The 16474-nt window shown below is 40.4% G+C and overlaps 1 protein-coding gene across 6 annotated transcripts in view; it reads left to right on the top strand.

The window, feature by feature from the left end:
* usp2a (ubiquitin specific peptidase 2a) overlaps positions 1-16474 on the top strand; it is a 61317-nt gene that overhangs the window by 27635 nt on the left and 17208 nt on the right. Inside the window, exon 1 of one of the 6 annotated variants that reach the window (XM_049576918.1) lies at positions 6110-6592. The exons of 4 other annotated variants lie outside the window; for them this stretch is intronic. In XM_049576918.1, coding sequence (XP_049432875.1) covers positions 6437-6592 — 156 coding nt within the window. In that variant the 5' untranslated portion in view covers positions 6110-6436. Of the gene's footprint in view, positions 1-6109; positions 6593-16474 lie in introns of those variants that run through there. One more of the 6 variants, XM_049576919.1, reaches the window with a different exon arrangement.

Here is a 16474-nt window from a genome sequence, read left to right as displayed (position 1 = left end):
GGTTTGGATTTATTTTGACAAGGCGCAGCTCCTAATAGTTTCATGTTCTTTTTTTTTTTTTTTTTCTGCGACTAAGTGACCAATGACCTTTCTGGTCGACTAACGTTTGGTCAACTATCGGGGGCAGCCCTAATATCCACATTGCTGATTATTATTTATCAAAAACCTCATTGTGTAAAATTAATTGTGAAAACACCCACAGTCAACCCTACAATATTGGTGCAATATTGATATCAAGACATTTGGTCAAAAATATTTTGATATCTGATCTTCTCCAAATTGCCCAGCCCTTAATTATGAGCAGATCAGCACCAACTCTACGTGACTAAAATAGTCACTCAGACACGCTAATAGCTTGTTTATTTTGCCAGCTTATAGGGGAACGTCACCAAGATTAAGAATTCCAGTATTTTATTTCCATCACCAAGGAATGTCCAGTCAATATTTGTGATATAGCTACTCTCTCAAAGCCAGAAACCAGAGAAGTAAGTCTCAAACTTGTGATGTCATCAATTATTAATGGGATACCTTTCAACCACCTCCAGCGGAATTTCACCAGATAATGTAGATAATGCAAAATAGGTCATCTGGCTGCACTTCCACATTTTTATATTGCCCACCACCACAGACACAAAGAGGCAGATCATGGGACAGACCTAAATCTGATAAAACAGTAAAACTGAGAAGCACTGATCAATTAAATCAAGATTATTTCACTGTGTTGCCTATTTCTCCCCTAAAATGTTTTTAGAAACATATTTTAGTGCCCTGTTTAGCTGTAGTAGCGAGAGTTTGTGAACAGGAAGTGGGCGCCATACTGTTTTTATGCACAGTGAAAATGGAGGCTGAAAAACCTGAGATCACACAGTAAAACTGAGAAGCATTGATTAAATATTAGCCAAGATTCTGTCACTGCGTTTCCTATTTCTCACATCAAATGTTTTCATAAACATATTTTAGCTTACAGTTTAACTGTAGTCCATTGATCGGTGTAGTGCATTCTGGTAGTTGTAGCTTTTTTTTAATCTCCTGAGTGAAAGCGAATGCCAAGACCCCTTTTCTTTGTTTTCTCTGGTCATGTAGCATCAGTTTCAAAAAGTATTTGTGTCTTGCTGCATCATCTCTCAAAATGCCTGACAAAGATTTCTGTTTAATTGAAACGTTGCACAATTAAAACTAATGTGAGCATTTTATATGGTGTGCGGATCTCTTGTCTGTCTTGCTTTAGTTTGATTTTTGATTATTTTTTTTTCTTTTTTGTCAAAATTATAGTCTCTTACAGTAGTTGGGGTACTTCTCATAGAAACAAAAGAAAAGGAAAGTGTCAGCCTGCTTGTTTCTACTTCACAGACAGTCCAGTTTTATGAAAAGACCATCTTTCCAGCAGTGAAATACCTCTTTCAGTCTGGAGCTGCTCTATAGGCAATGAATGGGGGCCTGATTTTGTGGACCTATAGACTGTTTATTATATTTATACCAAAATGCTCTTTATTCTATTGAAGTGTTCTCAGTCCTGAAACAGAAAATATACCCATATACTCAGAACATCCCCCTGGACGCTCTCAGTGTCTACTATAAAGTCGCTCCAGACTTAATACTTGATGACATCACAAATTTGACCTTTAGCACTCTAGTTTTTGGATTTGGGAGAGAGTTGGGACTGTCTCAGACCGCAGGAATAAAATGTACAGTACAAATTATGAAAACGGGCATATTTCCCCTTAAATATTTTCTAACCAACCTGGGATTTAATCTTCTACCCAGCTCCTCAACTACTGTACAGAAGACTTCTTTCTGTTCTGGTACAGTGACACAGAAGGCTTCATTCTGTTCTCAAACTCTCCCACATGCTCTCCTGAACTCTCCCACATCCTACGAATGACATAATGTCAGCATTCGCATCAGCACTAGCTAGTTAAAGAAAGTTATGCACCTTGTCAGAATGTAAAATAAGGGCCAAAGTCTCCTACAAACAACAATGGATTGTTTTAATTGCCCCAAAGGAATATATTGTACCTGGGTTAAATTTAAACATTTGAGAGAAGAGATCATCAGTCTTAATGTGTCTAATTTAGCTGAGGGAGTAGAGGAGCTATCCCCAGGTAATTGTACTCTGACTTCTCCTAGATAACACTGCTCAGAAACTGCTTTTGTCCCATTTTATACCAGACTACTCAGCTCATTGCATCAGATATCAGAATACAAACACTGACTCTTTGCCCCCTTCTCTCACGTTGTAGTTTTCCACCTCAAGGATTTAGACATTCACACACACACACACACACACACACACACACGTTCAGCCTGGTGATGGAATGTACTCCTTGGCTATTTGTTGTGTACACACGCTTGAGCCCGGGTCATGAGATTGCTGCTGGGGACATGTTGCACTTCTTTCACTCCACACAACAGTTCAGGGAAAATCACCCACTCTGTAAACCCACTGTGCATTTCAATCCTTTCTCTGGAGACAAGCACAGGAATGTATGTTGCAGTGACTTGGTCAGTAACTGATCATTTAAGGTAACAAAGAGCTGACTTTCATTAAAAGACAGCAGGACTGGCGCACTGTTTTTTTAAATATAATTATGCCTGTTTGGTATTTTGGTGACCCTGAATTAGACCGCCTGTGAGTGGGAGGTGAGGCACAGCACATTCTGCTGTCTTCCTTATTAATTAGCTCCTTCAGTTCGGAAACATCTCCTCAAAAAACGTCCAGTTCAAGACCTTTAACAGTCATCAGGTGCTTGTAGTCAGCCTTGTGTAACCAGCAGTATGCTACACCTTATATTTCCTCACCTCTTCTATTTTAGACTGCCTGAAATGTCGAAATATAACCCTCATGTACTATAAACAGATGTAACAACACATTACTACGTACTTCAGGCTCAGTCAGGTTCAGTCACACTTTTCTGTGTCACCTGAACATGTGGTGGAATGAAAAATTACTGATGCATGATGTTTTCTGGAAGTCAACAAGATATGTTTAGAGACAGAGACGTGAGTTTGTTTAAGCTCTGAGAGGAAATCCCACTTTAGCAGTGTCTGTTATTTTGATCACTGTAAAACTTCATTTAAAAGCCTAGTCCCTTTTACTAGCTCGGTGTAGCTACACATTTTGATAAGTAAACTCCTGTCTCAACTAGAGGCCTGGTCTGGTTGCAAAGCAGCAGTTTTATAGAAGTTCTTTGGATGAATAAAACCCGGTTGTTGACTACCTCAAATTATGTCTCTGTTCCTTGATTACCCTGTAAGTTATTCATATTCCTTGTAGTCCTGAAGGATCCTCAGATCAAAAGAATCAAAAGAGTTTTACATAACAATTAATTTAATAAGTTGTGAGTATAGTTTTAACAAGATAAAGTGGTGTTGTGTCAGTATGCTGGGTGATGTAACTCTGATGCTGTCTGTCAGAGCTAGATCAAATGAATGATTCATAACTGATTTGTTATCTGAAGCCAAACAAGCAGTATTCATACTGGTTTAAATAAACAATTTGGCTGTCCACCCCGATCTGTGCTGAGCAACAGTTGTTGTGTGAAAGGAATTAAGGGCCTGTCCCAAATATAGGCCTGTTGATTAAGCAAATAAAAGCCTGGGCTTTTAATTGAGTTTTAACTGTAATACTTTTATTATTTCAAGTCCATCACTGCTCCTTATTATTCCTAAAACCACTTTATGAGTAAACCATTTAAAATAGCTGGATACTCTACTACAAATAACAATAATAATAACAATTATTACCCAAATAAGTTCCCCTCAGCTGAACAGAGTATGTCACTGTCTCTGGTTAATATGTTGGTTCAGCCTCACTGCTGTTATTAACATCATTTCTAGTAGCAACAGGCTGCTGTTTTCAATGAAAAATGTCCCAACCGCCCTGCACCAAATGGCAGTCAGACTAGATAGCGACTAGGTGGTAGAGCATTCAGTTGCTAAGAGCCAGATATTTCTTGTAGGAGTAAGTGGAGACCATTCATCAGATGGCCAAAAAAAGGACTTTAGCTTTGTAACTGCTGAATGTGTAAATAAGCTTCTGTAAGCTAAGAAATTTGCAATATTAAAGGTCCAGTTTGCAGGATTTAGGGGGATATATTGGCAGAAATATACTATAATATAATAAGTATGTTTTCTTGTGTATAATCACTTGAAAATAAGAATTGTTGTGGGGTTTTTTACCTTCCAAAGAGCTGTTTATATCTACATAGGGAGCAGGTCTTTGTTTATGGAGATCACCATGTTGCACTGCCATGTTTCTGCAGTAGAAGCCCAATTGCAGAATCACACTGATTTGTAACATGAAACTGCTTTATTCAGTGTTTCTGGTGGTTTAAATCACCTGAGGTCTCATCTCTAAACACTGCGTATGCACAAAACGAGGCCTGAAAGAGGCGTACGCCACTTCCAATGAAAAAGTTGTGATCTATGAAAGCAGACTTGATTAGGAATAGACCGATATGGATTTTTTAGGGCCGATGCCGATACCGATTTTTTTCCATCACCCTTAGCCGATGACCGATTATGGACTGCCGATTTTCTTGAGCCGATATTTGGGGCCGATACTGCTTTTGCTCCCTCAATTTACATCAAAAAAATGACACAATGATAACAAATATTACAGGTCTCAAGTTTAAAATAAGAAACATTTATTGAACAGTAAAAAATACTAAAACAAGATGGAAAGTTGAGGTAGAACAGGTAGAATATTATTATTATTATTATACATTCAAACAAAAAAAAAGTTCAGTGCTCTTAAATCTTCCAGTAATGTCTTTATAAAATAAACAAATATTTAAGCTGAAGCATAAATAAAACAACAACCACTGTACACAGTAGGATTTGCTGCATGTGCGCTGTAGGGTCTTCCAGCAACACAGAGCTGCCTGTGGATGCCTGTCTTTAAATCATGCCAGGGAAAAATAAATCCGCGAACCCACGCGCGTATTGCCCGATGCCGATACAAATAAAAAACTCAAATATCGACCCGATATATCGGCCGGCCGATGTATCGGTCTATCCTTAGACTTGATGGGAGAAACTTTGACCCATGGTTAGGAATGTTTTTGAGACTGGGAATTGGAGACTTGAAGGTGAGGTGAAAGCCTTGGCGTACACTATTTTAGGCTCTTGTCTGTACAGACATCTTCAGTATCGATCCTGCGCATTGTTTCATAAATGAGACCCCTGGTCTGTTTGTTTGGGAGAGGAAGAGACCTCATGGTTAAAACCTTACGTCTGGATCAGAAAAAGCTGAGCAGAGAATAGCATGTTGTGGGCACACCGCCCGTCTCTGAGGTGCTGAACGGTGTCGGAAAACACTGATTTCTCACATGACGCTGCTTTATGCCGTGTGTATATCGGTTTTAATCACCTGGTCTGTTTGTTTTGGAGAAGAAGAGACCTCTGTGGATAATTCAGCTCCCTATAAAAACGTCCTGAACAATGAACACTGAAGGAAGTTTTAGCTGGTTGCACTCTGCAGTTTGCCACTGAATCCCCCTAAATTTTATACACACAATACCTTTAAAGTACTTCATAGGCTGTTGAGACCCAGAGAGCCTGCATGGAGGATCTTTACTGTTATCTTTTGACAAACTACACACTGGTTAACAAACCGCCTACTTGGGTCATCTGGTTAAATCTATAATTACATCAGTCATCCTATTTCATCTTCTTATTAAAGCACGACAAAGCCTTTATTCTCTGTGTTAGCGGTGAATCACTGACACCTCGTTACACTTTATTAAAGACCTGTAAGGGCTGTGAAATCTAATTTTAGAGCCACACTGGATCAGACTGTAGTAAAGAGACGACTCTCCTGCAGCTGTTATCATGTTGTTATATTAATAACAGAGTATACTGGAGCACACAGCCTGAGCCCAGAGCAGGATACTGGTTTCCTGTCCTGATCCTCATGGAGATGAGAAGTCTCCTTGGAGCCCAGCGTTAGTCCTTCAGGTTGTTACAGCAGCGTGCACAAGGATGGACTCTGACGTAGGCAGCCCGGCTGGAGGCGGTCGCTGACGTTTGTTGTAGGCCGACTTTCACCGGAGCCAAAAGGGGCGGAGCTCCGGAGCTGTAAAACGGAACGGGAACACTATATGCGTTTATTACCGTTAACGGAGCCGCGAGCAGCTCACACCTGTGTCCCTGAGACAACCAGGAGATATTTGTAATCATTCAGTCTTATTCTGGTGCTTTATCTGTCAGCACAGGTTATTAATCTGCAGGTAGATTTATTAAAGGTAAAGCCACAGGTCTGTGAGGCTGCTGCCGTTATATGAATGAATGAATGACCACAGGCAGGGAGCCTATCACAGCCGGAGAGAAACGTCTTATTCGCTTTGCTGCAACAGAGAAACGTCTCAACAACCACAGAGCAGGAGCCTCTCTGTCGTCTGAATAACTCGCACCGGTCCGCCAGTCCTCCGCCAGCATGCCGAGCATGCGACAGTCCTACACGGTCACCGTGCCCGAGGAGCCGCCGTCCGCCGCTTTCCCGTTCCTGAAGCAGGAGATGCGGAGAAAAGGCAGCATGTCCGGCTCCATGCTGGTGTCAACTTTCGTAGGGCTCCTCATAAACCAAGCCAAGGTAAGAGCCAGAGCCCGCTGCGTCCCGTTATATCAGCTGGGAGGAGAGCGTCACAGCGGAGTCCATTCAGAAAACATGCAATTTAATCATTACTATCACTGTGAGTTATTATTGTTATTCATCTCCTATTGGCAGAGCTTTACAACTCATCAGACTCTTATTAAGATGCTTTATGAATACTCTGGTATAAAAGGAGACATAATACATTTGGCTGTAGGCTACCAAACAGCAGCTACTCAGTGGTGGATAGGTTGGTGTTTGGTGTTATATCACCTCAATAGCCTACTCACAGTGGGTGGCAACAAGCAGTTACTATAAAAATAAAAAGTAAAGTGCTCTTTTATGGGTCATATGATGCTGAAGTTATTAAAAGTTCATCACTTAAGACCGTTTGAAAGCTCATCTGTAATATTAAGGTTAATGTGAGTTAAATCCCTGGTCAGATTTTGCAGCAGTGTGGTGGTTTCTTGGAGGCAGCGACATGGGCTTCTGCCATTACAAAGAGAACACAGATGTTATTTCTGATAATAGTGAGAGATGATGTCAGTTTAACGCTGAAGTGAGTCATTTGAAGAGGTAAGCCGCTCTTTTAAGCCGCTGTACTTGGCTGTGCCAGGATCAGTTAGGCCTACACTGGCAGGTCACTGGTTATATAACCACTGTTTAATCCCCCTCATACACTACAGCTGCTCTTACTACACTGCTCTTATGTATCCCACTGTAGGCACATAATGGGCATAAATAAAGAAATAAGCCATTCTGACAGGGCTCTCTGTATGCACTGGATCTGTATGTTGCCTCGGGCTGTTTCCATATGGACACATACATATAGGCTAATATAGGTTTAGTACACAATGTAGGCTACAGAAAATCATTGGTGTGGAAGCCAGTTAAGCCTTAAAACAAATGCTAATGCTTTAGAAGTTGCTATTTATGTTTTGTGCTTATTTAGAAATAATATTAAAATATCTTTCTTTGTTATATGAAGTGAGACTCTCCTGCGTGTGTGTGTGTGTGTGTGTGTGTGTGTGTGTGTGTGTGTGTGTAGAAAAGTACCGTACCCAGGCAGGCAAGTGCAGCAGACACAGTGAAGTGCATGCTTTTCTGAAATAAAAATTTTACTATGGGTCCAATTTTGTCAATGAAAATGTGTGGGAACCCTGTATGTAATGATTTTCCCCATATTTAGTTATTGTCGTGATAAAAAAGCGTCTTTAAAAAAGGTTGTACTTAACACAGAATATTAAAACTCTCCTGATAAACCACGTGAACCAGCAGCCAGAAAGCAAAGTGAGGCAGAGTTTACTGACGTCCTCCCACACTGGAATGATTTCTGTTATTAAAAGTTATGAATAAAAGTAAAGATACTCTTGACATAGTCTAAATTAAATCACACGTGTTCAACAGTGATTTGTCAGTATCCTATTAACAACTATTGCTGCAGACCCGATATGTTGGGCTGTGTACTGACAGGGTTGGAAATGGATCCGGTGGTTAGCATGTAGCCTCACTGGTGACTAGGAGTGGGGCATACAGCATAGTATTGCAATATTTTTGTGTGGCAGTGTCTTATCGTTACACGGTCACAGAGTATTGTTTTTATTGCATGAATTATTAATATTACAAATACAAATTAAACTTTTGGTAGTTTATGTGAAGAAGAGACTGAAAACTTAAACTTATTAGATAAAACTGATGATGCTGACAAAGATTTCCTTTGGGGACATAATTTGCTGTTGAAAAAAGGTAATAAATCACAATATATTTCATCAGAAAACTCTGCGTATTGCAACACGTCAAAAATTGCAATAATATTTTATTGTGACTTATGTATAGTGATAATATCCTATCATGGGGCCTCTGGTGATTTATCCCTACTGACAATGACACACACTCTTACATTACAAGCTTACATTACTGTCCACACCTTGTGTAGATGTATGGAGGTTAAAGTTGCACACACACACACACACACACACACACACACTGTAAATTGAGATTTAAAAGTCCTTTTGTCAACTGTATTTGTCCAAATATGAGAAGAAGATGAAGAGAAATGACTTTCAGTTTGTGATCACCAGAACCTTACGGTGTAATTGTGTGTGTGTTTCCAAGCTACAGCGTGGAGTGGAGCTGCTGTGTGCCAGCTTCTGTTATGTAATGAGAAATCACATTAGAGTACACTTTACTGCTGGCCAGGCTTGGCAGCTTGGCACGCTTTCTGTTTTGTTGTCACCGTCCACCTGCTCCTCCTGTCCTGTCCTTCTCCTTCCTCTCTTCCCTCATCATCTGTCCTCTACATCTCCCAGCATGCACGGCAGGGAAAAGTGCTCCGTCTTTATCCCGGTGTGACAGAAATGTGTGTGCGCTGTTCTTAGCATGAGCTTAGATTACAGAGTGTGTGGTTATCTGTGATCGTGCACATGTTCCTGCACAGCAGGCTCACAGCACACCAGCACTGACAGCTGGAGGGTTAAAGGTTGCAGCAGTGCTCTAACTGCTCCTCTACGATCGCTCTGTGGCGTTACAGCTGGAGCTGAAATGATGAAATTGATCAGATGATCGACAAAAAACAAGCTGCCAACCATTTCAGTCCACTGATTAATCATTTAAGTCTTTTAGAAAGCAAAACGACTCTGTTGATGGAAGGATTGGGTGATGTGGTGGATATTAATGTCATAATATTTATTGGAATTTTTTTATGATTTCAATATGGTGTGATTTGGCTGGTGTAGGTAAACATCATCTGAAAGCTGGGAACCTGAAGATTAATTAGAGATGCAGCTTAGTGGAAGTTTTTCTAGTCATAAATATGTAATGAATATTGTGTTTCGGTGAGGGTGACTATTAATTCTGTTAAAGTTTAGGATGTAAAGGGGCTTAGAATATTATGATGCAAGTATATGATGGCTATCTCAATTTTTGGGTTGATACCATTTGTCACACAGTTCGGGGGCCACATTTAAGCATTTTATAATCACTCTAGAATTTAGCACACCATGTGCCATCTAGTTTCATATGATAGCTAGCTTTAAAACTCAGCCTGCGACAGCCTCTTAAAGACAGGAACGGCGGCCCAGCAGGTCTCAGAGGGTTAATCATTCTTGTTTGTGATTTGTCATTATGACCAAGCTATTTAAATGTCAGAGATGCAGTGCTATGCTTATTGTTTTTCTTTATACTAAAGAGAAATATAACCAGAAAGAGCCTGAGTGTATCACAGAGGCATTAACAGTGGGAGTAACTTGGCTGTAGATCGTTCATGTGAAGATATCATGTGAGGTACTTATACACTGTACAGTTCTGAGGTGTTGGCACGTTGTCACACATTAGTATTTGGTTATTTTCAGTCTTCTTGTCAAAGCCTATGGTGCGATCTCTCACTGTAGTGTGCTGAGATGAGACACAGGCTTCAGTTTGATGTAAACACAAGCCTGTTAGCTCGTAGTTAACTTTGCTGCCACTGAGGGTGAATTATTTCCCTGGTAGAGCAATGTATACCAGCAGAGATGTGTGAGGATGAACAGGACTGTTATATAAGAATCCGATGCTTTGCTTTAAGGCCACATGCTCTCTAGCTGTTATCTAATCTAATGTATTTTAGAGCGATACCCCCGCTGGGTGAAGATGGTATGTGGAGGGCGTCTTCTCACTCTCTTTGATCTAATAAAATGCAACCAAGGAGCCAGTTCAGAGGATCATGGGCTGCATTTATCTGTGATCCTCAGTAAGACCATTCTTCTCACTGTTTACTTGTTTGCATGTGAGTGTCTTTGAGAGAGATGAGCTGTGGCTGCACGTCACCAGACGCCAGCTCAACAAGCTCCGGTGACTGATTCTGTCCCTTCGTGTGGCTTTTAGAAGGGAGAAATAAACAGTCTCTCTTTCCCTATCAAGTGCCAGCGCCAGTGTGTGTCTACGTGCACACACAAACCGGTGTTCAAGGAAAAGTGTCACTTGTGCTCACATGGGAGAAACTCCACAGTAGCAGCAGAGGTAACTCGTGAAGAGTGAGGGAGAGATTGTTTATGATGGTCTGCCAAATAGAGAGACAGGTCAGAACAGACTGTTCTGCTGCTTTCTCTCACGCTGGTGTGGCAGCCAATCAGCAGTTGGCATTCTGTGCTGCCAGGTGGACCCAGGCATCCTGCTGCTGGTAGTGTGAAGTTTAGTTTACAGCCCCAGAGACACTAGCAGAGCAGAGAGGGGGGGATAGTGGCACTTGTTATTACTGTGGTGTTGGAGGCTTATTATTAGAGCTTTGCCAGTAGTGCAAAGAGATATTAGTCATCCACACTGACTTTCTATTAGCTTCTTCAGCTCCCATTGGTAAGACGCATATTGTGTTTTAAAGTCACTGTTTTTTGTTTCAGTGAAGAGTTTTGATCTAAAACCTGCTTCAGAGGGCGCTCACAACCGTTGTATTTCTGTAGATATAATGATGTCATTTAGGGTTGGATGAATTGGCAGATTATATACTATGAGACAGTCTAAATGTGTCAATGGATAGAGATGTTGCTGTAGATTTTACAGTATCCGAGCTTTCCCTTTAATATCTGTGGGTATTTAGGCACGTGGTTCCCAACTGGTCCAGTCACGGGATCCAGATTTCTTCTTAGTCATTAGTTCAAGGTCCACACAGTTTAAAATATTCAGCGTCATACTTGTGTTTGGCCATGTCGTTGAGCTAGTTGGCTGTTTCTGTTAAATAGCTGTTCAGTAGTCACTCACTCTACAGCAGTAAACGGTACTTGTACTCAAAAATAAAGTGTGTTTTTTACAAACTTGACATGTTTGCAAGTCACTTGCGGTCCATTCAGAATGGACCCGCGTCCTACTTTTGGACCGCTACCTACTAGTTGGGGCAACCACTGTTTTAGGCCATTGTGGGTAATGTTGTAAATCAAAAAGCAGGACTGCTTTGTGACAGAATTAGACCAAGACCAATTGATCTACCTTTATCTATCATCAGTCCACACTGATGAGTCGTCATGTCTTGGTAATCTGAGCCTTAAAAACAAGAACAAGATGGAAGAAGTGGTCAAGTTGTGCTGTAAGATCACTGGTGTTACTTTGAATAACCTCCAGCATCTGTATGAAGAGAGGGTCGCCTCTAAAGTTCAGTCTGTTGTCTCAGACTCTCAACATCCCCGAGTTCAAGATGCTTCCATCAGGGCCGAGGTTTTGCCTCCTTAAATGTAGCATGAAGCGTTACAGATCATCCTTTGTTCTGTCAGCTGTTGGTGATCTTAACCAGCAGTGACCACTAATGTCCATGATTTACCCCTGACAGTGTGTGATACTGGATTCTGTGTGTTATGTATTGAACTGACTGTTTTGTTGTACCCATGACCACTGTTGGTATCTCAAATTGCCCCACAGTGACATTAAATTTTTACCTTACCTTACCTTATGCCAACATACCTGTTTTGCCTGGGCTTTAAGAGTGGAGCAGAATGAAGTGAGACAAACTAAGATGTTGGGCGAAATTGAGAAGACGTGTAAATTTAGCCTTGATAGTGATAGCAGCATCTGTCTTGTCTATGGCGTTTGCCATTGTTGCTATTACTCCTTTCTGGTTCCAGTAAACCACTTAACAATGCTTGTTTGTTTTTTATTTTAACTGAGAAACAGCTGTTTCACATCACGATGCTAGACGAAACTGTCAACTCGAACTTGGTGGAATGGGCGGATTCAAAGGTCTGGACTAGGGATGCATGATAATATTGGTACATCATCGGTAACGGCTAATATCTGCTTTAAAACGAATAAAATCAATTTTTCTTGTTTTGCACAATGAATATTACATACATTGAAAATATTCCATGTCTCCATCTGTTTGTGGGCCATTATGATAAGAGTATGCATGTATAATATGATGTTAATTCTACTACAGAAGAGACTCGATGATCACTAAAATTAGGTGGGGAAAAAAGTGGATATATCAACATCTGTATCGGCCAAATAAGTGGTTATATATCAGCCTGTCCGATATCAGTCAAAAATCCAACATTGTGCATCTCTACTCTGGACCAATCTTTCCACAAAATATTCAGCAAGTCTTTGAATCCATTTGGAAGTTATGCGCCTTTTCGCAGTAGGTCACTGTATTGCCAACCCATGCCCCAACTCCTTTTGTTCAGTTAGTATTAACACAAACACCCACACTCTTAACCTCTGGCCAAATTTCAGCCTCTTAGGGTAAGGAAACCGTTGGAAAGTTGTTGTGGACGATCGACCAACCAACAGAGCGATCTATGGAGCTGCCAGGCGCAGCGAATAAACAGACATTACTTGCTTGTTATTTTATCCATCAACAGTGTCTAAATTGTTTTTTTTTCTAAAATGTACTATATCACACTATGTATAGATACAGTATTCTATCCATATTTCCCACTCCTTGTATCATTTAAAGCTATTAGTAATGTTAAAAATATTCTCAATCCAAAATATATCAGTATTGATGTCCACACATTACTCACACCCTCTTAATGAGCAGCACTGATATAAAGAAATATTGTGCTTGTTCTTTGTTCATATAAACGATGAAGAGTGGTTGAGCTGAACAGCAGATGGTACAGAGATGATCAGAATGCTCCTGTGCACTCATTTATAGTTTGCAATAAGCTCCCTTCTGGGATTTCATTAAGCTATATCACTTGTGCTCAGAGCTTGTTATTTTCCCACACCATCTCCAGTCTCCACAGGGTTTAGATTACTCCAGAGCTGCTGCAGCAACAAGTGCCTGCATTAGGTTGTAGAGAGGAAGTCTTTATTAAAAGGTTAAGTCGAATGTTAACTTCACTTCAAACAGGAAGACTTTTTTTTCCATTTTCCGCTCTCATCACAAAATTCCTAATATATTTAATTTAACCAGAGGTTATAGTTATTTTGGACAGGGTTTAGGCTTCAGGCCGAATAATTCAGACAGACAAACCTGCTGAAACATTTATAGTAAAGTAGTAACTCAAGGAAACATAGGAGTTTTCTTGTACACAAACTTTTACATTCTGTCTCTCACCAAAACCTGTGTATCCTAGAGGCTGGACAAATGTACTGAATGCAAAACTATTTTAAATGCAGGCTGTATGAATAATTTAAATAGTGTATTATTCACATCCATGTTTGCTAGGTTGTAGGGATGCACCAGTTTTGAAATTCTGGACTGATACCAGTGTTTAAAATAACGATTTAGCTGATACTAATGTTTTTATACAGTTGTTTTGTTTGTTTTTGTTGTTATTTATTCCCCTTTTGTGTCGAGGTAACAAAGAAATCTCTGCTAGAAAAAATAAAAAATAAGTCATTAAGCCCTTCATTACACGACCTTTGAATGAGCACAAATTCATTAAAACACATTTATGAAACCTTTAATATAACTTTTCACATGATAAACATCTTTTTAAAAAATAACTGCTTTAAAATTCTTTTTATATATTTTATTATGTTTCCCACCAAAAACTACATTTTACAAGATTACACTGAGCACATCATGAGAACATTATAGTTTACCTTTACCCAATACTCATTCAGCTTGCAGGCTGTAATGGCAGCTCCTGAAGCAACAAGCGCAAACTCTAACGTTTCGCCGTTCTTCCACCTGAATTTGTCAAAAGCTTGATCTATCAACTGGCTCTGTTGGTGATGAAGAAGACATTCCCCGGTGTTTTGTTACACTGATGTTTGTCTGTCATGGCGAGAACTCCCGCCTACTGAAAGTGTTTGAGAAGGCACCGAATTCAGACTGATACAGAGAGCGAAACAGAATGTTGAGCTCACGTCATCAGGATGGTCTAACCAGGCTAGTGTCCTCTGATGTGACGATAGTGAGTTTACTGCGTCATTTCATCCTTAAGCTGTCCCAGGGAAGATCTCTGTTCGTCCTAAACACGTTCTCTATTGTCCCCAGGACGACGTCTGCTACTTGTCATCTTGTCACACAGCAGTTAGATAACAGAGCCCATTTTACAATCAGTCATTGTATTCTTCTTGTACCTGGTCATTAATTTCAGTCTGTGGCTTTTAGTCTGAAGCCCTGCTTTTTAGCCTGCACAAAAGACACAACAGCCATTGCCAACAGTGACTGTCATCTTATTTGCCGATAGCCCGATGACAGTCAATAAGGCGAATTTCGGCTCAGCCAATAAATCAGTGCATCATCAAGATGGTGCATGTTTCAGCTGCCAACTGTCAACTAGCAGAATAATATGAACCTGGTCCCAGGATCTTTTTCTGTACGTGTGCAGTGGAGCTTCTTTATCCACTTTATTGAACTCATACCTCACTATTACGACAGTAAATTTGTATGCTGTTTTTATTTCAAATAAATAGTCAAAAACAAATGAGTCTGATGAACTCAATCAAGTGCATGGGCGTTATTTTCCTTATGACAAGACTGCAGCCTTAAGAACCATTCAGTCAGTTGAGTCTGTGTTTTTGTTGTCACCTGTTGATCAATATCTTGTGATGTCTGACGCTAAAGTTAAGCATGTCAGGCATTTGTTACACACGTGCATTCCTTAGATCATGCTTAATGGGAACACAGAATGCCAAACAGTATAATCTCCCTGCTGTGAGACAAAGTTCATCGAGTCGAACGAGGAGAAAAAATGCAGAATCTTTCTTTTTCTCTTTGTTGTTGTTGTCTGCTGTTTTCCTTTAAGTCACCCTGGAAAGCGAAGCCATAATCAGGGATTATTTATCTCTTCCAGCCTCCTCACCTTGCTTTGACCCATTTCCTCTGCTCTAACACCACCCTCCGTCCCTCAGGCCCACATCTTTGAATTAATTGAGCACAGAGGATAGACAGATTTTACTTCCGCCCTGTTGGGTACATGCCAAAGAGACATTTCTGCTGTCTCTCATTCCTGGCTTTAGGAAGCAGTTCAAACTGGAATGCTTTTTAACGTGGCCTCTCTGTTCACCATGCTTTTAGCCTCCAAGGAGTAGGGTTTCAAGAGTAACTCACTAGTTGGCTGAGCTGCTTCTGACATTTATGAATAGAGCGTTTATGCAAAGCTATCCCCCTGGGCTGCCTCTTTTGTGTACAGTACGTATCAGTCCGCTCACATGGAACGATTGGGAATATGAACAGTGGATGTACGTTCCCTCTTGTGACTGTTGGTTTTTTGTTTCCCTCCTCTTTATTCCTCCCATCGCTTCCTCTTCAAACAGAAATCCTTTTCTCGCACGCAATGCTTCTCTGGTGAAACCTCTCTGCTTCAGTTAAATCTATTTCCAACTGCAACTGAAAATTTTGACAGATGAGGTGATGTATGAACGTGTTATGTAAGATAGTGAGGTGGTTAATTATCAGATCATCTTATCATGTTGTTAAGTATCCCAGACGGATGCACGGAATTTGAATAACTGTTGGCTGATAAGTGACGATGACTAATCAATCAGTGGCTCCTCTTTGGCTGTTTGCTGTGTTTGGTTATGTTGACTTGAAATGACAAATTTATAATTTATTCTAATTGATTCACAGTTAACAGTGTTTTTTGATGCACAAAATCTTAAAAATGTAATGATTTTCAACACCTTTAAATCATCATGATTACAAAGAAAACTCTTACCTGAACATCCAGCAGCTTTCTGTTCATTTCAGACTTCTTTTTTTTGCATTGAAGCATCTCTGTACACTCACTGTGAGCATGTTACCAGCTGGTATGAACATGCATCTTGAGTGGTCTGATCCTGAGTGGACAGCTTTAAGTCTGTCTGTTCACACCTGGCATTAGAATGCATCACCACATGTGATCGGATGTCACGTCCTCGCTCTACATGCAAATCGCCATGTGAATCATTCTGCTAGCAAAGACCTGTGTGCTGTTGTGTTTACTGGGCAGGAGGTTTGTCATGCTGTACACACACTTACAGCCA

The sequence above is a fragment of the Epinephelus fuscoguttatus genome, linkage group LG5 (genome assembly GCF_011397635.1).
Source record: "Epinephelus fuscoguttatus linkage group LG5, E.fuscoguttatus.final_Chr_v1".
In the NCBI taxonomy this organism is placed as follows: domain Eukaryota; kingdom Metazoa; phylum Chordata; class Actinopteri; order Perciformes; family Serranidae; genus Epinephelus; species Epinephelus fuscoguttatus.
Note: the sequence above shows the minus strand (reverse complement) of the source record. Positions and strands in the feature narration are given on the sequence as shown.